At 65.4% G+C, this 20,270-nt stretch overlaps 1 protein-coding gene across 3 annotated transcripts; it reads right to left on the bottom strand.

Moving 5' to 3' along the window:
• Window positions 1-1,384: 1,384 nt before the first annotated feature.
• Window positions 1,385-18,469, bottom strand: GNG7 (G protein subunit gamma 7). Of its 3 annotated transcripts, XM_064174769.1 has the most exons (4): window positions 18,364-18,469; window positions 11,661-11,733; window positions 2,548-2,659; window positions 1,387-1,761 (listed from the first exon to the last, which is right to left on the bottom strand). In XM_064174769.1, the coding sequence occupies exons 3-4, from the start codon at window positions 2,626-2,628 to the stop codon at window positions 1,636-1,638; spliced, it is 207 nt and encodes a 68-aa protein (XP_064030839.1). In that variant the 5' UTR covers window positions 2,629-2,659; window positions 11,661-11,733; window positions 18,364-18,469; the 3' UTR covers window positions 1,387-1,635. The 3 variants fall into 3 exon arrangements, with proteins under 3 accessions (XP_064030840.1, XP_064030841.1, XP_064030839.1); XM_064174770.1 differs by lacking the exon at window positions 11,661-11,733 and having other exon boundaries at window positions 1,385-1,761; window positions 18,364-18,468; XM_064174771.1 differs by lacking the exons at window positions 11,661-11,733; window positions 18,364-18,469 and adding an exon at window positions 5,243-5,324 and having other exon boundaries at window positions 1,385-1,761.
• Between the last annotated feature and the right edge of the window lie 1,801 nt (window positions 18,470-20,270).

The following is a 20,270-nucleotide window of genomic DNA, read 5'->3' as shown; positions in this document are numbered from 1 at the left end:
CCACCAGGCTGCCCCTGCTTCGGGAGGAAGACTCCACCACTTCGTCCTCTCTTCAGGATGAAGGCTCCAGCAGCTCCTGCTCTCTTCAGGATGAAGGCTCCAGCAGCTCTTCCTCTCTACAGGATGAAGGCTCCAGCAGCTCCTCCTCTCTACAGGATGAAGGCTCCAGCAGCTCTTCCTCTCTACAGGATGAAGGCTCCAGCAGCTCCTCCTCTCTACAGGATGAAGGCTCCAGCAGCTCCTCCTCTCTACAGGATGAAGGCTCCAGCAGCTCCTCCTCTCTTCAGGATGAAGGCTCCAGCAGCTCCTCCTCTCTTCAGGATGAAGGCTCCAGCAGCTCCTCCTCTCTTCAGGATGAAGGCTCCAGCAGCTCCTCCCCTCTTTAGGATGAAGGCTCCAGCAGCTCCTCCTCTCTTTAGGATGAAGGCTCCAGCAGCTCCTCCTCTCTTTAGGATGAAGGCTCCAGCAGCTCCTCCCCTCTTCCTCCCAGGCTGCTCTGTGCCAGCTTGTCCCCAGCTGTGACGAAGCCTTTCCCATTCCAATCCCATTCCCAATCCTATTCCAAGGGCTGGGGACTGAACCATTTCACCTTCAGCCTCCTCCTTCCTCCTCCCCAGCCCAGCTCAGCTCCAGCTGGTGGTGAGGAGCAGGGAGCTGGGAAGGGCTGGGAAGGGCTGGGAAGGGCTGGGAATGCTGCCAGTGGAAGCTCCTGGGGCTGGAGACTCCCCAAGGCCAAATTCCCCCAAGCTGCCCCCCCCAGCCCCCCCAGTGCCACCAGCACAGAGCTCAGGATCCAGCCCAGGGCCTCGACTTTGGCTTCTCCCCCACCTTGGGCTCCCCAGGGCTGCTCGTGGGGACCCTCCGGATGGATCCCACCCACAGGGCACTGCCAGGCAGCCCCCCCCAGCCTCCTGCCCCCCAGCCTCAGCCCAGCCCTTGGCACCCAGCAGGGTCTGGAGCTCTGGGCTGGGTTTTCCCCTTCCCCCCCTGCCCCCACTCCTTTTCCAGCGAACAGCTCCGGGCTGGAATCCTCTCCCTCCTCCCCTGCCCTTGCTTCCTTCTTTCCCTTCTCCCTTCTTTGCTCTCTTCCCCTCTGCCCTTCCCCTCTCCTTTATTCCTTCCCCCTTCCCCTTCTCCCCTCACCTCTTACCTCCCCTCTCCTTTCTTCCTTCCCTTCTCCCTTCCCTTTCCCCTTCTCCCTTCCCCCTTCTCCCTCCCTCCCTCCCCAGCAGCAGCCTGGATCCTTCCACTGATCACAGCCTCCTCAGCCCAGCCCCACTCAGAGCTCTGTCCCTACACTCAGCTCCCATCTCAGACTCCCCTCCCCTCCTCTCCCCTCCCCTCCCTCTTTCCCCTTCCCCAACCTCCCCCCCCCAGCTCCCAATCCTCACTCCTCACCCCCAACCTCCCCCCCCCTCACTTCGGGTTTTGGGCTCCAACCCTTGAACTCCACCGAGGGAATTGGAATTTCCTCCCTCAGGCCTGGGGACCACTCTGGGGCTTCCCTCCCCCTCCCCCCACCCCCGATTAACTCTTGATGATGATTAATTATCGGTCGGGGCTTCTCCCGGGGGGGCGGGGGCGGGGAGCTGGGGGGCTGCAGGGGCGGGGGGCGCCGCGGGGGGCGCAGGGCAGCTATAGGATGGTGCAAGGCTTTTTGTCCTTGAAGGGGTTCTCAGAGGCAGGGACCCCAACCAGCAGGGGGTCGCTCCGGGCATGCTGCTCGCAGTAACTCATCAGCTCCGAGGAGGCCTTGGAGACCTGCGCAGGGGAGGAGCAGGCAGGGAGGGAGGGGAGGGGGAGAGAGCAAAGCAAGGAGGTGAGAGAGGTGCTCGCAGCGGGGGGGGGAGGGCTGGGGGAGGAGGGGGAGAAAAAGGGAGAAGGCAAGGAGGAGAGAGAGGAAGATGAGGAGGAGAGAGAGGAAGATGAGGAGGAGAGAGAGGAATAAGAGGTGGAGGAAAGAAACAGAGGAAGAGGAAAAGAAGGAGGAAGAAGATGAGGAGGAAGAGGAAAAGGAGGAGAAAGAGGAAGATGAGAAGTAGGAAGAGGAGGAAGGAGAGAAGGAAGAAAGAAGGGAGAGAAGGAGAATGAGAAGAGGAGGAAGGAGAAGAGGAAGAGGAAAAGGAGAAGGGGGAAGAAGATGAGGAGAAAGAGAAGATGAGGAGGAAGAGGAAAAGGAGAAGAGGAAGGAGAAGATGAGGATGGAGAGGAGAAGGAAGAAAGAAGAAAAGAAAGAAGAGGAATGAGAAGGAAGAGGAGGAAGATGAAGGCAAGAAGGAAGAAGGAGGAAGAAAAGGAGAAGGAAGGGGGAAGAAGAGAGGAAGAAAGAGGACAAAGAAGAGGAGAAGGAGAGAAGAAGGAAGAAGAGAAGGAGGAGAAGGAAGAAGAGGAGGAGGAGAAAAGAGGTGAAGGAGAAAGAGGAGGAAGAAAAAGAGAAGGAAGAAGAGGAGGAGGAAGAGGAGAAAAAAGGAAGAGAAAGAAGGAACAAGAGCAAGTGGGGGAGGAGGAGGAGGAGGAGGAGGAGGGGGAGGAGGAGGCCCTGCCCACCTTGATGCGCTCGATGCCAGCCTCGATGCGCAGCTGCTCCACCAGCTTGCGGGCCTGGGCGGTGTTGTTAGTGGTTGACATCCTTGGCCATGGGCTCCTGGCCGCGAGAATCCTGCAGGGCAGGGAGAGGGCACAGGGCCGGGGGTTGGCACTGGGCACGGTGCCCTCAGCGGCAGCCACGGCCAAGGGCTCCCAGGGCAGCGACCGAAGGGTCCTGCCTGGCTCCCAGAGCAGCTCCTGCGCCCCCCGGGGCTCAGCCCCTCCCCGGCCCTGTGCCCAGCAGCTCCCTCCAGCCCCCCCCCATCACCACCTCGCCACCCACCCAGGCCCTGCTCTGCCCTCAGCAGCTGCCACCGCCGGGCAGAGGGGCTGGGGGGGTCACAGCACCAAGCCCCGCAGCAGCTTCCAGCCTCCTCCTCCTCCTCCCCAGCCCCCAGCCGCAGCGGCACCGGCCGGGGGGGCTGGGAACTGGCAGCTCCAGCAGCTGCAGTGCCTCCTGCAGCCTCTCCCAGCTCCAAGAGCTCTGGGAAGGCTCCAAGAGGATGCAAAATGCTCCTCCAGAAGCACCTCCCTGGCGGCTGCCAGGCCAGGCTGGCACTTGGCACCGCTTGGCTCAGCGCTGGCACCAGACCCAGGCTCAGCAGAGCCCCAGCAGGAGCAGGAAGGCTCAGCCCTGGGCTTGCTGCCGCGGGCCAGGCCTGGTGGGCACTGCCCCCTGCTCCCCTCCGTGAGTCACTCACCTGGCACTGCCCCTGGCAGATGCCAACAGCCCTGCCCGGGTAAAGACCAAGCCGGGAGGATGGCACTGGGCTGGGCAAAGCACACAACACCCCTGAAGGTGCTCAGTGCCAGGCTGGGTGAGGCCCTTGAGAGGTGTCCCTGCCCCATGGCAGGAGGTTGGCACTGGCTGAGCTCGAAGCTCCCTTCCAGCCCAACCCATTCTGGGGCTCCCTGGCAGCAGCATTTGGGGCAGGAGCTGCTGTGGGCACAGGGGGTAGGAGCCTCTGGAGACCTCTCCCAGCCTCGGGCACTGAGCTGGATCTGAGCCTGGGCAGGGGCAGAGGCTCTCAGGTGCCCTCCAGGTGATCCCTGAGCTCCCTGCCAGCCTAAACCATGCTGGGATGCCTGCAGCTGAGCCCGGGCAGGGGCAGATGCCAGCTGAGGCAGCCAGGTCTGGGCACATCCTCTGCCAACCAAGCCAAGCAGCCAGGACTCCTTGCCTGGCACCTTCAGAGCTTGGCCATGACCTCTGCTCCTCCCAGCCCTGCCCACGGGCAGCTGCCAGCTCCTGCCCGGGGCTGACTTCTCCTCTCCTGCTCTCTGTGACGACTGCAGGAAGCCTTTTGCTGAGTCACCGCCGCGGGGAGCATCACTCAGCAGAAATCTGCTCCCACCTCTGCCAGCGCAGCTCCTGCCCTGCCGCAGCCTCCTCCCGCTGCCCGCACAGCTCCTGGCAGCAGAGGGCACTGCTGGGGGCGGCTGCTGTGGCATCGACTGCCCGGGGAGAGCTGCTGGAAGTGATGCCAGCAGGGCCTGGAGACCTCCCTGCTGAGCCCCCTCAGGCTGCTCTCCTCCAGCCTGCCCCAGCAGAGCTGCTCCAGTGCCCCCAGCAGCCAGGCCCTGTCCTTGCCGTGCCACCCAGTGCCAGGGCAGTGGGCACACAGCTGCCCCCCAGCAGCTCCACCTGAGCTCTGTGGGTGAAGGCTGCTGGAGGCCTGCAGCAGCTGCCCAGAGAGGTGCTGGAGCCTTCAGCTCTGCTCCATTGCAGTTCCACCTGCAGCTGTTCCTGGCTGCCCTCCTCTAGGTGCCCCTGCCCTGGCAGGGGTTGGCACTGGATGCCCTGCAGAGCTCCCTCCCAGCCCCTACCATCCTCGATGCAGGGAGCCCAGCACTGGGCACACAGCCTCTGGGTTGGTGCTCTGCATCCTGCCCCCAGCCCACTGGGGAGGCTCCTGGGCACCTCTCACCCTCCCCTGGGCACCTCTCACCCTGCCCTGGGCACAGCTCCAGATCACAAGGGTGAAACTGGGCAGCACAAGGTGCTGAGAACCTGGGCTTGCCCTGGCACATCTCTGGCCTGCCCCCGAGGAGGAGGAGGAGGAGCAGGAGGCTGCTCTGCTGCCAAGGCTGGCACCCAGAAAAAGGCCTTAATTGCTGCCTGGGCACAAAGCTGCCTTCTGTGTGCAGTGGGTGCCAGCTGCACGCTGCCAGCCTGCAGCCCAGCACGGGAAGGGTTGGGGCAGGGAGGGAAAATGCAGCCTGGGAACTCCTCCCCTGCCCCGCAGCGCTGGCAGCTGCCACCCCCTGCTGCCACAACAGGCCAGGGGGCACCTGGGCAGCTGCCCAAGCTCTGTCCCTGCAGACATTCAGAGCTGCTTGGCTCAGGGAGGCATCACCTCGCCCCCAGGTGCCCCCTCCATGGGCACAGGGCTCTTGGGCACTTGCAGGCATGGGCACTCCACTACCCCCCCTCGGGCAGCCTGTGCCAGGCTCTGCCCACGAGGTGAGGGCTGAGTGGGGGCAGTGGAGCTGCACTTGGGTGCCAAGGAGGCTCTGGAGGAGCAGCAGCAGCAAAGTGTGGAGCTGCAGGAAGCCTTTGGGGGGGCTGCAGGAAGCCTTGGGGGGGGCTGCAGGAAGCCTTTGGGGGGGCAGCTGCTCCAAACCCCCTCCCCCCCAGCCCTGCTCTGAGTCCAACCTGACTCAGCTTTGGCCTTTCACTGCGGGGAGAAGAGACCTCTCTGGGCTGGGTTGTTCCCTTCCTCCTCCTCCTCCTCCTCCTCCTCCTCCTCCTCTCCCAGCCCGTGTGGGTGGGGTGATGCTGCTGGGGGGGGCACTTCTCTGACACTGCCTCTGTGGAGCAGAGAGGCACAGACTGGGATCACAGAGGGTGGGCAGAGGCTGGCACAGGCTGCCCAGGGAGGCTGTGGAGCACAGAGGCACAGATTGGGATCACAGAGGGTGGGCAGAGGCTGGCACAGCTGCCCAGGGAGGCTGTGGAGCACAGAGGCACAGAATGGGATCAAAGCTCAGCACCTCCCTGGGCAGCCTGTGCCAGCCTCAGGCTGAAGATGTCCTTCTGGCAGTGCCACAGAGCCCCTTCGGTGCCCTCCTGGGCTGGCAGGATGGGTGCTGGGGATGCCCTGATCAGCACCAGGCCTCCTCCCAGCACTGCCAGGGACTGGATCCATGGCAAAGAGAAATGTCCTTGAGGTGGTTCCAAAGCTGCTCCCAGCTGAAGGGCAGCTCAGTGCCAGGGGCTGGTGCTGGCTCTGCTCCATGGCACAGCAGCCAAGTCAACACTTGGGAGTGCCAAGGGCAGGCTGGAGAAGCAGATCTGGAGCCTTGGCAGAGAGCTCAGCCTGTGCTGGGTGCCCCTGCAGGGACACAGCAGCAGCTCCTGTGCTTACCTGCTGGGGGTACCCAGTGCTGGCACCGTGCCCAGGCCGGGAGCAGGAGGGCACCAAGCAGCAGCCAAACAGCACAGCCTGAGCCTGGAGCTTCTGCCCCCCAGAGTGCAGCTCTGCAGTGCCACCCTCACCACCCCTGCCCCTTGGCACTGCTCTGCAGCTGCCCAGAGGCCTGCAGGTGCTGCTGGGGCTGTGCCCCTGGCAGGGGTTGGGAGCTGCAGGGAGAGGGCAGGGCAGGGCAGAGGAATTCCTGGCAGCTGGAGCCACTCCTGTTGGCAGAGCTCAGCACTCCCAGCAGGGCTTTATAAGGAAGTCTCTTGGATGAAGCTTTGCTTCCTCCTCCTCCTCCAGCAGCTGCTGCAGAGGCTGTGGGAAGTGAATTCACTGAGGGCTGGGAGGGAGCTTTGTGATCAGGCAGTGCCAACCTCCCCCTTGGCACAGGCAGGGACAGCTCCCCCCAGCCCCAGGCTTGCTCATCCAGCCTGGTCCTTGAGCACCTCCAGGGTGAGGGCACCAAGAACCAGTGCCAATATCTCCCTCCAGATGTGCCCCTGCCAACCCCACTGCATTCCCTGATCCTCTGCCTGGCATCAAACCTCAATCCCAAGGGAAGCAGAACTCCAGGAGGAGCTTCTGTGCTCCAGACAGGAGCATCCCAAGCCTGAAGGGTTTCCTCCTGCCCAAGCTGCCAACAGGACTGGAGAGAGGGAGGAGGCAGAAAGAGGTATTTGAGTTCCTCCTAAGCCAACTGCAGCTGCCTGGAGCCAAGCAAATGGCATCTGGGAAATCCCAACTGAATTCCAGCTGAATTCCAGCTGAATCCCAGCAACCAAAACCTGAGTGGGGCTGGAAAGCAAGAGGCAGAAAGAAGATTTCCTCTGCCAGAGGGTGAGGGTTTGCCCAGGCCCAAAAAAGGAGTGGAGCTTTGTCTGCTTTGGCTGGGAAAGGGAAGTGGAGGAGGTGTTGGGATTCCAGCTGGGAGCCCCAAACATCCTCAAGGCAAAAGGGAGCTGAGGAATGTCTGAGCCTCAGGGCTGGGGAGTTGGTGCTGGGTGGGCACTTTGGGGCTCAGTCAGCCTGGCACAAGACACCTCCAGGGTGGTTGTGGAGCACAGAAGCACAGAATGGGATCAAAGATCCCACAACCTCCCTGGGCAAACTTGTGCCAGCCTCTCCTCACCCTCCCTGGGCAACCCTGTGCCAGGCTCTGCCCACCCCTCACTCTACACCAATCCCCTGCACTCAGCTGGCACAGCCCCAACCAACCTGCCCTGCAGTGCTGCCAGCCATGGGGCAGCTCCAAGCTCTCTGGGCAGCCTGGCACAGGCTCTGCCCAGCCTCAGGGGCAAACATTTCTCCCTTCTCTCTGCTCTCAGTCTCCCTCTCTTAGCCCCAAACCATCCCCCCCTTGGCCTGGCCCTGCTCAAAGGTCTGTGCCCAGCTTTCTGCTCTGCCCTTCCAGCCCTGCCAGCCCACCAGGAGGGCTCCCTGCAGCCTTCCCTCCTCTGCCCAAGCTCTCAGCCTGGCCCCACGGGAGAGCTTCTCTGAGCACCTCTGTGGGCTCCTCTGGACCCTGCCCAGCAGCTCCAGGTCCTGCCTGTGCAGAGCTCTGCTGCCTGCAGCCCTCAGCCTGCACTCAGAGCACCTTTGGGCTCCTCAAGGCCGCCAGGAGGTCTCCCTGGAGCCTTCTCTCCTCCAGACTCCTCTCCAGGCCAAGCAGAGGAGGAGCTGAGGCTGGCTCAGGGGGCAGCCCCCCGGGGCCACGGCCTGGGGGCGCAGGTGGAGCTGGTGGGAGGGCAGGAAGGAGACAGAGCAGAGGCAATGAGAAGTGACTCAGCAGCACCTCCCCCCTGCCACCAGCTCGCAGCAGGAGTGGGCAAAGCTCCGTGGAGAGGAGCTGGGGCAGGCTGAGGTCACTGCTGGGGGCAGGCAGAGCTCCTGCAGCACGCTCAGGGCAGAGGGCAGGAGGAGGCTGCAGGAGAAGCTCCCTCCGTGGGAAGGGATGGAGCAGAGCCCACGCCACGAGGAGAGGCCAGCAGGAGGCCCAGGGCTAAGCCTTACTGCTGAGTGGTTCAGGGGAGCAGGGAGGGAGCTGGGGGGGAGCAGGGAGGGAGCTGGGGGGGAGCAGGGAGGGAGCTGGGGGGGAGCAGGGAGGGAGCTGGGGGGGAGCAGTGTGGGGCAGAGGAGGCTGAGGGAGACCTCACTGCTGTCTGCAGCTGCCTGAGGGGAGGCTACAGCCGGGGGGGGGGCTGAGCTCTGCTGCCTGGGGTCAGGGCACAGGAGGAGAGGAAATGTCCTCGGGCTGCCCCAGGGGGGGCTCAAGTTGGAGATGAACAATACCTTTGCAGCCTCCTTGCAGCAGGTGCCCAGCAGGAGCCCAGCAGGTGCCCAGCAGGAGCCCAGCAGGTGCCCAGCAGCAGGAGCCCAGCAGCAGGAGCCCAGCAGGAGCCCAGCAGCAGGAGCCCAGCAGGAGCCCAGCAGGTGCCCAGCAGCAGGAGCCCAGCAGCAGGAGCCCAGCAGGAGCCCAGCAGCAGGTGCCCAGCAGCAGGTGCCCAGCAGGAGCCCAGCAGCAGGAGCCCAGCAGCAGGAGCCCAGCAGCAGGAGCCCAGCAGGAGCCCAGCAGGTGCCCAGCAGCAGGAGCCCAGCAGCAGGAGCCCAGCAGCAGGAGCCCAGCAGCAGGAGCCCAGCAGGAGCCCAGCAGCAGGAGCCCAGCAGAAGCCCAGCAGGAGGAGCCCAGCAGCAGGAGCCCAGCAGCAGGAGCCCAGCAGCAGGAGCCCAGCAGGAGCCCAGCAGCAGGAGCCCAGCAGCAGGAGCCCAGCAGCAGGTGCCCAGCAGGAGCCCAGCAGGAGGAGCCCAGCAGCAGGAGCCCAGCAGGAGCTCAGCAGGAGCCCAGCAGCAGGAGCCCAGCAGCAGGTGCCCAGCAGCAGGAGCCCAGCAGCAGGAGCCCAGCAGGAGCCCAGCAGGAGGAGCCCAGCAGCAGGAGCCCAGCAGGAGCCCAGCAGCAGGAGCCCAGCAGGAGCTCAGCAGCAGGAGCCCAGCAGGAGCTCAGCAGGAGCCCAGCAGGAGCTCAGCAGGAGGAGCCCAGCAGCAGGAGCCCAGCAGGAGCCCAGCAGGAGCCCAGCAGGAGCCCAGCAGGAGCCCAGCAGGAGCCCAGCAGCAGGAGCCCAGCAGGAGCCCAGCAGGTGCCCAGCAGGTGCCCAGCAGGAGCCCAGCAGGAGCCCAGCAGGAGCTCAGCAGGAGCCCAGCAGGAGCTCAGCAGGAGCCCAGCAGGAGCCCAGCAGGAGCCCAGCAGGAGCCCAGCAGGAGCTCAGCAGCAGCCTGGGGCGGCTCCGGCCGTGCCGAGGCTCCGCAGCAGCCTCCTCCTCCAGCCGACCTCTGCCCAGCTGCTCCCCGAGCCCTGCCCGCTGGGTGCCTGCAGCTGCTGACCTAACGGCAGAGGAATCCTGCCTGCCTGCCTGCCTGCCTGTCTGTCTGCCTGCCTGTCTGTCTGCCTGCCTGCCTGTCTGTCTGTCTGCCTGCCCCTGTCTGCCTGGCAGCCAGTCCAGACTGCGGTGGTGACTCCCAGGCAGCAGGAATCTCCCTGCCCAGCCAGAAACAACAAACACCCAAGGCAAGGCTGGCAGCTGCCATCTGCTGTGCCACCCACCTGGCAGCAAGGGTAGGTGGAGAGTGGAGCTGAGGACTGTGGGCAGAGGCTGGCACAGCTTTGCCCAGGGGGGTTGTGGAGCACAGATCTTTGATCCCATTCGGTGCCTCTGTGCTCCACAACCCCCCTGGAGGTGCCTTATGCCAGGCTGACTGAGCCCCAAAGTGCCCACCCAGCACTGAGGGTGGGCAGAGGCTGGCACAGCTTTGATCCCATTCTGTGCTTGTGTGCTCCACGACCTCCCTGGAGATGCTCAGGACCAGGCTGGATGAGTCCCTAAGCACCCTCAGGCTCCAAGTGTTCAGCTCTGCCAGCCTTGCCAGCCTCTCCTCCAGGCAGGCAGATGAGTTGGCACCGCAGCAGCTTTCCACCTTGCCCCCAGTGCTCCCTGCCAGGCTCTGCCGCGGCTGAACGGAGACCTCTGCGGTTCGGAGCTGCTCACTGCAGGCAGCTGCAGCAGATCCCATCCTGTGCTTCTGTGCTCCACAACCACCCTGGAGGTGTCTTATGCCAAGCTGAGCCCCAAGGTGCCCACCCACACAAGTGTGCCCAGGGATCTTTGATCCCATCCTGTGCTCCACCACCTCCCTGGGCAAACCCTGTGCCACCCTCCCTGCCAACCACTTCTCCACTGGGCTCTGCCTCGCTGCACCGAGCCGGAACGAAGCCTCCTGGGGGCGGCAGCAGGAGCAGAAAGTGGAGCAGAGAGGAGCAGGGAAGGGCCAAGGTCGGAGCTGCTTTTTCTGTCAGGCAGGAGGAAGCTTTGGCAGCCCAAGGGGCTGGGGGGAGGGGAGGGGGGGGCAGGACCAGCAGCTCCCTGCGAGCTCCCCCAGCTCATTTGCTAATGAGGCTGCCACTCTAATTAGCCAGCTCGGATGGTCCCAAGGACTGCTGCTCTCCAGAGCGGCCCCGGGGAGGCTCCAGGCTGGCAGCAGCTCAGTGCCCTCCTCCTGGGGGCACCCAAGGCAGCCCCCACCCCGCGGTGGGAGGCTGCTGAAGCTCAGGCTGCTGCTGGCATCGCCTCCAGACCCACTGCTGCCACCCTGCGACCTCTGCCCTGCTGAGAGGGAGGCCCCGGGGGGTGCCCCCGTGCCAAGAGCTGCTGCTAAGGTAGGGCACTTGGGATGGATCACCTGGGGGGGGTTCTTGGGGTCAGCCCCTGGGAGCCTTCAGCTTTCCAGCTGGCACCGTGGGGCAGAGGAGGAGGAGGGCACAGCTCTGTGTGTGCTGGGCAGGAGAACAGCTGAGCTGGGGGGGGAGGGGCAGGAGGAGCATGGAGCCTGCTTCAGAGCAGAGATGCCCCCACCCTGCACAGGTGCCCCCACCCTGCACAGGTGCCCTTCCCCCGCACACAGGTGCCCTTCCCCCGCACACAGGTGCCCCCCAAATGCCAGGGGCTCCTGCAGGGCTGCAGCAAGCCAGGCTGAGAGAGTTTGGCTGGGGAGAGCAGCAGCACAGGGAGGGGATTTTGCTGCTCTGCTCTGCCCTCGCCTGCAGCACTGCCTCCAGCCCCGGGAACCCAGCACAGGGACCTGGAGCTGCTGGAGAGGGTCCAGAGGAGGGCACCGAGGTGCTGAGAGGGCTGCAGAGGCTCTGCTGTGGGCACAGGCTGGCAGAGTTGGGACTGTGCAGCCTGCAGAAGGCTCCAGGAGAGCTCAGAGCAGCCTGAAGGGGCTGCAGGAGAGCTGGGGAGGGACCCGGGACAGGGGCTGGGAGTGGCAGCAGGAGGGACAATGGCCTGGAGAGGGGAGAGGAGGAAGAAACTGTGGTGAGGGAGGGTGGGCAGAGGCTGGCACAGGCTGTCCAGGGAGGCTGTGGAGCACAGAAGCACAGAATGGGATCTTTGATCTCCACAACCTCCCTGGAGGTGCTCAAGGACCAGGCTGGGTCAGGCCCTGAGCACCCTGAGGCTGCTTGGAGCTGTCTCTGCTGCCTGCAAGATGCCCTTGGAAGGTCTCTTCCAACCTGCTGCCACCTGTGAAGCTCTCCCTTGGTGTGCAGAGCCCAGGCCACAACCTCTGGGGGCAGGGTTGGTGCTGTGGGGCTGGGCAGGTCCATACCTTGGTCAGAGTCTTCCCAGCACCTCCTCCAGTGCAGGCAGCTGAGCTCTGCCTCGGCCCAGGAGCAGCAATCCTGGAAGGCACAGACAGAAGAGAGGGCTCATGTCCAGCACTCCTGCAGGGACAGCCCTGCTGGCAGCAGGCTCAGAGCCCAGCAGCTGAAGCACCTCACAGCCTCCTCTCCCTGCCCCTCTCCCCCAGCTCCTGCAGGCAGCCACAGCCAACCCTAAGGCTGCTGAGAGGCCTTTGCCCCTCTGCCAGGCACAGGCACTGCCCTCCCCCTGCCTCAGCCCCCTCCAGACCTTCCTCCTCCTCAGGAGCAGGAGATTCAGAAGCTCTCACACTGAAACGAGGGGCAGGGGCAGGGGGAAACACCTCCAGACCTGCCTGGCACAAAGCTGCTCCCAGTGCCCCCCCAGGGAGGGCTGAGGGACACAGCTCAGGGACTGCAGCTCCAGGGACAGGCTGGGAGAGGTGGAGAAAGCTCCAGGGAGAGCTCAGAGCTGCACCTGAGCATCTGGAGGGTTCCAGGAGAGCTGGGGAGGGACAGAGGTGAGCAGAGAGGGCTGGAGGAGCTCTGCTGTGGGCACAAGCTGGGAGGGTTGGGGGAGTGAAGCCTGGAGAAGGCTCCAGGGAGAGCTCAGAGCTGCCTGCCAGTACCTGAAGGGGCTGCAGGAGCTGGGGAGGGACCTGGGACAGGGGCTGGGAGTGGCAGCAGGAGGGACAATGGCCTGGAGAGGAGGAAGAAACTGTGGTGGGGGAGGGTGAGCAGAGGCTGGCACAGGTTTGCCCAGGGAGGTTGTGGAGAGATCAAAGATCCCATTCTGTGTTCCACTACCTCCCTGGAGGTGCCCAGCACCAGGCTGGCAGAGGCCCTGGGCCCCCTCTGTGAGCCTTCCAACCCCACTCCGGGCACCTCTGCCCACTTTGCTCCGTGCAGTTCCACACTGGAGGCTGAAGATGGCTCCAGCTGCACAGCAGATGCCATCCCCATGCCCACTCCAGCTCTGGCACTGGAGGCAGCTCCAGGCCGGGGCCAGAATGGCTGGGAGCAGTCAGGCAGAGAGGGCCCTGGGGGTGCTGGCAGAGAGGAGCTGCAGAGGAGGCAGCAGTGCCCAGGTGGGCAGCAGAGCCAATGGCATCCTGGGCTGGCTCAGGAGCAGTGTGGGCAGCAGGACAAGGGAGGTTCTTGTGCCCCTGTGCTCAGCACTGCTCAGGCCACCCCTGCAGTGCTGTGCCCAGCTCTGGGCTCCTCCATTGCAGAGAGATGTTGAGGTGCTGGAAGGTGCCCAGAGCAGGGCAGCAAGGCTGGGGAGGGGGCACAGAGCCCTGTGAGGGGAGGCTGAGGGAGCTGGGGGGGTGCAGCCTGGCACAGAGCAGGCTCAGGGCAGAGCTGATTGCTGCCTGCAGCTGCCTGCAGGGAGGATGCTCAAGGCTGGGGAAGGGCCTGAGGCTCTGTGCCCAGTTCTGGGCTCCTCAATTCCCATTCCAGAGAGAAACTACAGCAAGAGAGAGGGAGGGCAGAGAGGGGGGAAGGGAACAGACCTGGGGAGGGGGGGAAAAAGCCAATTAAATATCCCCCCCAAAGCCTGGAAGTGATGAACTGAAACCTGCCAGAGCTGGGAGGGGAGAGAGGGCAGAGGAAGAAGAGCTGCAGAGCTCCCAGCTTGCTTTGTTCCACCCCAGGAGGTTGGCATCGAGAAGCCCACACATGGAAATGAGGGGAGAGGGAGGGGGGAGGGGGGAGGGGAAGCTGCAAGGGGAGATGGAAACCCAGCAGGGAAGAAGCAGCAGCAGGTGAAGGAAGCTGCTGCTGGCCCTGGGAAGGGTTTGCTGCCCGAGAGGAAATGGCCTCAGGCTGCCCCCTCCCAGGGGAGAGTTAGGTTGGAGCTGAGCAATGATCTCTTTGCTGCCAGAGTGGGCAGAGGTTGGCACAGCTTTGCCCAGGGGGGTTGTGGACCTCCTTAAACCTCCTCGGACCTTCTCAACCTTCCCTGCACCTCCTTAGACCTCCTCACACCTTCCTGAACCTCTTGGACCCTCTTTGAACCTCCTCGACCTTCCTTGGGACCTCCTTAAACCTTCTGGATCCTCCTTGGGACTGCTTCAGGTCTCCTCAACCCTCCTTGGGACCTCTTTGGACCTCCTCAGACCTTCCTGAACCTTCTGGACCCTCCTTAGACCTCTTCAACCCTTCTTGGACCTCCTTAGATCTCCTCAAGCCTCCTTGGACCTCCTTAGACTTCCTTGGACCTCCTCAACATTCCTTGGGACCTCCTTCGACCACTTTGAACCTTCTGGATCCTCCTTAGACCTCCTCGACCCTCAGTGGTACCACTTTGGACCTTCTTAACCCTCCTTGGACCCCCTCAAGCCTTCTCAGACCTCCCCAAGCCTCCTGGGACCTCCTTGCCTGAGCTCATCCAGCCCAAGCTCAGCCTTGGGCCCCAGGTGCCATGGGCACAACTTTCTGCCACCACCTCCAGACAGACAGAATGAGGTTGGCTTGGAAGGGAGCTTGAAAGGTCAGGCAGTGCCAACCCTCCCCTTGGCATGGGCACAGCTTCCACCAGCTGCAGTGCCTCAGCCAGCCTGGCACTGAGCACCTCCAGGGGGGTTGTGGAGCACAGAAGCATAGAATGGGATCAAAGATGCCCTGGGCAAAGCTGTGCCAACCACTGCCCACCCTCTATGCTCCCATCCTGTGCTCCACAACCCCCCTGGGCAACCCTGTGCCAGTTGGTACCCAAACCCCAGCCCATGCTGAGGGCATTTAACTGCCCACAGCTCTCCCCCCCCTCCCAGGGACTAAAATAGAACCAAGTTGTGCCAGGGCCAGCCACGATGCCACCTACCCAACAGCTCCTGAAGCCTCTCCTGACAAGGAAGGGGTTGTGGGGTGCTGGCAGGGGTGGCACAGGTGGCACGGGTTGGGGGTGTTCCAAAAGGGCAACGCTAAACCAAGCAGAGCCAGCAGCTGGGTGCCCTCTGCTTCAGGGCACCACAGGCTGGCATGGAGAGGAGGGAGGGCAGAGTTGTTATCTGCAGAGATAAGGGAACGAGGCAGGAAGGCGGGGGGGGGGAAGTGTGATGAGGAGAGGACAAAGCTACACCTCCTGAGGCAGAGCCACCACAGCCTGGTGGAAGCAGAGGGTATGGCAGAGGCTGGCACAGCTTTGCCCAGGGAGGTTGTGGAACACAGAAGCAAAGATCCCATTCTGTGCTCCACAACCCCCCTGGAGGTGCTCAGTGCCAGGCTGGGTGAGGTCCTGAGTCCCCTGTGCTGATGAGAGGTGCCCCTGCCCCATGGCAGGAGGTTGGCACTGGCTGAGCTCGAAGCTCCCTTCCAGCCCAACCCATTCTGGGGCTCCCTGGCAGCAGCATTTGGGGCAGGAGCCTCTGGAGACCTCTCCCAGCCTCAGGCACTGAGCTGCCTGCAGCTGAGCCTGGGCAGGGGCAGAGGCTCTCAGGTGCCCTCCAGGTGATCCCTGAGCTCCCCTCCAGTGCAGCCCTCAGCTCCCCTCCAGTGCAGCCCTCAGCTCCCCTCCACTGCAGCCCTCAGCTCCCCTCCACTGCAGCCCTCAGCTCCCCTCCACTGCAGCCCTCAGCTCCCCTCCACTGCAGCCCTCAGCTCCCCTCCACTGCAGCCCTCAGCTCCCCTCCACTGCAGCCCTCAGCTCCCCTCCACAGCAGCCCTCAGCTCCCTTCCAGTGCAGCCCTCAGCTCCCCTCCAGTGCAGCCCTCAGCTCCCCTCCACTGCAGCCCTCAGCTCCCTTCCAGTGCAGCCCTCAGCTCCCCTCCAGTGCAGCCCTCAGCTCCCCTCCAGTGCAGCCCTCAGCTCCCTTCCAGTGCAGCCCTCAGCTCCCCTCCACTGCAGCCCTCAGCTCCCCTCCACTGCAGCCCTCAGCTCCCCTCCAGTGCAGCCCTCAGCTCCCTTCCAGTGCAGCCCTCAGCTCCCCTCCACTGCAGCCCTCAGCTCCCCTCCACTGCAGCCCTCAGCTCCCCTCCACTGCAGCCCTCAGCTCCCTTCCAGTGCAGCCCTCAGCTCCCCTCCACTGCAGCCCTCAGCTCCCCTCCACTGCAGCCCTCAGCTCCCCTCCACTGCAGCCCTCAGCTCCCTTCCAGTGCAGCCCTCAGCTCCCCTCCAGTGCAGCCCTCAGCTCCCCTCCCGCCCAGGCCCTCCTGTGCTCGGCCCCGAGGATGCCCAGGGAGGTTCGTTCCCTGCTCCCGAGGAGCAAGCAACAGGCTGGGAGGAGCTGAGCTGAAGCTGTGCCAGGGGAGGAACAGTTCCTGTGCCGCGAGAGTGGCCAGGGGCTGGCACAGGCTGCCGGGGGCGGCGGTGCAGTGCCCACGCCCGGAGGTGTGCCAGGGCTCGTGGCCCCGGGGGTGCCAGCTGGCCGCGGGCACAGGTCTCTGCCACCCTCCCAGGCTCCCAAGCAGCCTTCATTACCTTCGGCCCGAGCAGCTCACTGCTCCCTGGGGGATGCCTGGGGGGGGGCGCAGGGGCCCTGCCGCTGCTGTCACTCACCCGAGCCCCCCCGGGGGCCGCGGCCGCACAAAAGAGCCTCTCCCTGCTCGGCTCCAGATGGCAGAGCACAACCAAAGCCCCAAACCACCTCCCAGACAATGCAGCTCTGCTGCGAGCGCAGCGACCCAGCGCCGCTCCTGGGTGCTCTCCTCCCCCCCCCGGCCTGGCTCCGGAGCGGAGATGATAAATGAAGCCCTGGGAGCACAAAGCTGCTGCCGGAGTCCGCTCTGTGCTCCCCCGGCTGACTTGGAAGCCGAAGCAGCAGCAGGCAGAAGTTGATGTTCCTGCGCACAATGGGATGGCTCCAAAGCCCCCCCCCGAGCCCCAGCCAGAGCAGCAAGCGCCAGGAGAGGCAGCAAGGAGAAGGCAACCAGACAGAGCCCCCCCCAGAGCCCCCAGGTCTCCTCCAGAGATACCTGCAGCTCCTCTGCCCCCCTGCAGGCAGCAACCAGACAGAGACCCCCAAAGCCCAACCTCAGCTCCTGCCTCGGCTGCCAGCAGAGGCCTCCGAAGGCAGCTGGGGGCAGGAGGCAGCTCCAGCAGAGGCCCCAGGAGGGGCTGGGGGCAAGGCCACAGCTGCTGGCTCAGGCCTGGAGGGGAAATCCAACTCCACCTGGGCCAGCGCTGCTGGAGGGGCTCAGGGATCCAGCCCCAGCGCTGCTCCTGGCAGCACCCAGCTCCTGCTGCCACACTTGCCAGGGAAGGGAGGAGGAGGCAGCTCAGCCTGCAGCACCCCTGCCTCCCCTGCCTCCCCTGCCTCCCCTGCCTCCAGCTCCAGCTGCAGCAGCTGCAGCTCCCTTACACCAGCCCCTGCTGGCTGCAAAGCACTGCCCAGCACGGGCTGGCCACTGCCACCACCATCATCATCATCACCACCACCACCACCACCATCATCACTATCACCACCATCATCATCATCACCATCACCACCACCACCACCATCATCATCATCATCATCACTACCACCATCATCATCACTACCACCACCACTACCCCTTCCCCCCCCTCTGTAACCTCTGGCTCCCGACCCAGCCCTAGGCACAGCCCCGAGGGGAAGGTGCCCACAGCCTCCTCCTGGCCCCAGAGAGGGGCTCCAGCCCCACTCCCACTGCAGCCACCCAGCTCCCAGGGCTCCCAGCTGGCACCAGGCTGCTTCCCTCCTCTGCCCCAAGGGTCCTTCCTTCCCTCATCCACCCAGCAGCTGGAGGTGCCCCCCGCTCCCCCACTGCCCCCCACCTCCATCACAGCAGCCCCTTCCCCCCAACACCCCCCAAAAGCCTTGCAGACTCCCCCCCAGCACAGCCCAGCACAGCCCCACATCACCTCCTAGTGCTCTGAGGGTCCCTCTGGGACCCCCCACCAGACCCTGCCAGCTGCTCCTCTCCCTCCTTCACTGCTCTACCAAAAGCTCCAGCACCCCCCAGGGCCCCTCGGCCCCAACCCCACCTCACTTCTCCCTTCGGACCTGCCCAGGGCTCCCAGCCCTGCGCCCCAGCACCCTCCTGGCCCCAGCGCCCCAACTCAACTCACCTCTCCCACCCTAAGGCATCCCCAGGAGCTCCCAGCCCAGCCCCTCCCAGCCCCTCCATCCTCACACCCCCAGCCCCTCCCAGCCCCTCCATCCTCACACCCCCAGCCCCTCCCAGCCCCTCCATCCTCACCCCCAGCAGCTCCCAACCTTTCCACCTCCACCACCTCCCAACCCTTCCATCCTCAGCTCCAGCACCTCCAGGACCTCCCAACCCTTCCACCTCCATCCCCAGCGCCCTCTCCACGCCCCCCAGCTCCCTCCCCTTCCCCTGCCCGGACTCCTCTCACCACCAACCCAACCCCCCCCCCGGGCCCCTGCCCCCTTTTTACCCCCAGCCTCTGCCCTCAGGGCCGCCCTCACCCCTACCTCCTTCACCTGCAGCTGCAAGACCCTCTGAGGACCCTCACCCCACCCCCACCGCCCTCTCCACCCCGTCCCGGGGCCCCTCAGAGCGCTTCTCGGTCGTCCCTCACCCAGCCCCGCCGGCCCTCACCCCCTGGGCCCCGCCGCCCGGGCCGCAGCGGGCCCCGGGCAGGGCCGGGCCGGGGACTCCGGCAGGCCGCAGCCTCAGGCCGGGCCGCCCCCGGCCGCTAGTCCGCGACCGCCTTCCCTCCCCGGGCCCCGCGGCGCGGGCGGCTCCTCACCGGTGCCGGCGGGGCCGGGGCGCGGAGGGGCGGAGGAGCGGAGCCGCCGCCTCAGCCAGCAGCGCCGCGGCGCAACGCAGCCTGCTGCCAGCCCCGCCCCGCCGCCAGCATTGGCAGCGGCGGCAGCCAATAGGCTTTGGAGATGCCGGCTGAGGGGGGCGTGGTCCTGCGGGGAGGCGGGGCCGGGGGCTGCCGCCAAGTTCGGTTGCGGCGGCGGCGCGGGGAGGGGGCGGAGGCAAGAGCGGGGCCGGCTGGGGAGCGGCGGCGTCAGCAGCCAATCGGAGAGCGGGGCGGAGAAAGGGGGCGGGCGCATGTGAAGGTTCGTTCATATTAATGAGGTGGGCGTGGCTAGCAGGAGGCGCGTGGCGCGCAGGGCGCGAGGCACCGGGACCGAGATGGGACCCCCCCGGACCCCCCCGGGAGCCTCAGGCCCTCCCGGATCGCCTCGGGCTGCCTGGAGCCCCCCGGACCCCCCCGGACCCCCCCGGGCTGCCTGGAGCCCCCCGGACCCCCCCGGACCCCCCCGGATTCCCTGCGACCCCTCAGACCCCCCCAAGACCCCTCCGGAACCCCCCAGACTCTGCGGGACCCACTCCGGCTGCAGCCCACCCTGGGCACTCAGTGCAGTGCTGCTGTGCCCCCTGAGCCCCTGGGGCACCCAAACCCCTTCTGGTACTGTGCCCGCTGCTGCCCCCCCTCTGCCCGCTGCTGCCCCCATTGTGCTCCCTATTGCCCCCTCTTTGCCCCCTGCTGCCCCCACGCTGCCCTCACTGTGCCCTCTGCTGTCCCCACCGCACCCCGTGTCTGCCCCCACAGCGCCCCCTGCTGCCGCCACTGTGCCCCCGCTGCTGTCGCACAGCCCTGCCCAGCCCGGGGCAGGGGCACAGCCCTGCAGTGGGGAAGAATCTGGGCACACACTGGGGCAATGGGACACTGCATAGGGGCACTGCACTGGCGGCACTGGGGGCACCGAGGGCACTGGGAGCACTGGAGGCACTGGGGGCACTGGGAGCACTGTGGGCACTGGAGGCACTGGGGGCACTGGGAACACTGTGGGCACTGGAGGCACTGGGAGCACTGGGGGCACTGTGGGCACTGGGAGCACTGGGAGCACTGGGGGCACTGTGGGCACTGGAGGCACTGGGAGCACTGGGGGCACTGGAGGCACAGGAGGCACTGGGAGCACTGGGGGCACTGGGAGCACTGGGGGCACTGTGGGCACTGGGAGCACTGTGGGCACTGTGGGCACTGGAGGCACAGGAGGCACTGGGAGCACTGGGGGCACCGAGGGCACTGGAGGCACTGGGAGCACTGGTGGCACTGGGAGCACTATGGGCACTGGAGGCACAGGAGGCACTGGGAGCACTGGAGACACTGGGAGCACTGTGGGCACTGGAGGCACTGGGAGCACTGGAGGCACTGGGAGCACTGGAGGCACTGGGAGCACTGTGGGCACTGTGGGCACTGGAGGCACTGGGAGCACTGGGGGCACCGAGGGCACTGGAGGCACTGGGAGCACTGTGGGCACTGGAGGCACTGGGAGCACTGTGGGCACGGGAGGCACTGTGGGCACTGGAGGCACTGGAGGCACTGGGAGCACTGTGGGCACTGGAGGCACTGGAGGCACTGGGAGCACTGGAGGCACGGGGAGCACTGTGGGCACTGTGGGCACTGGAGGCACTGGGAGCTCTGTGGGCACGGGAGGCACTGGGAGCACTGTGGGCACTGTGGGCACTGGAGGCACTGGAGGCACTGGAGGCACTGGGAGCACTGTGGGCACTGGGAGCACTGTGGGCACTGTGGGCACTGGAGGCACTGGGAGCACTGTGGGCACTGTGGGCACTGGAGGCACTGGGAGCTCATTACCGCAGGCCCTAATTAACACCCAGGAGCTGCTCGGTTGGGGC

The sequence above is a fragment of the Pogoniulus pusillus genome, chromosome 41, assembly GCF_015220805.1.
Source record: "Pogoniulus pusillus isolate bPogPus1 chromosome 41, bPogPus1.pri, whole genome shotgun sequence".
NCBI lineage: Eukaryota > Metazoa > Chordata > Aves > Piciformes > Lybiidae > Pogoniulus > Pogoniulus pusillus.
This window is presented reverse-complemented; position numbering and strand designations above follow the sequence as displayed.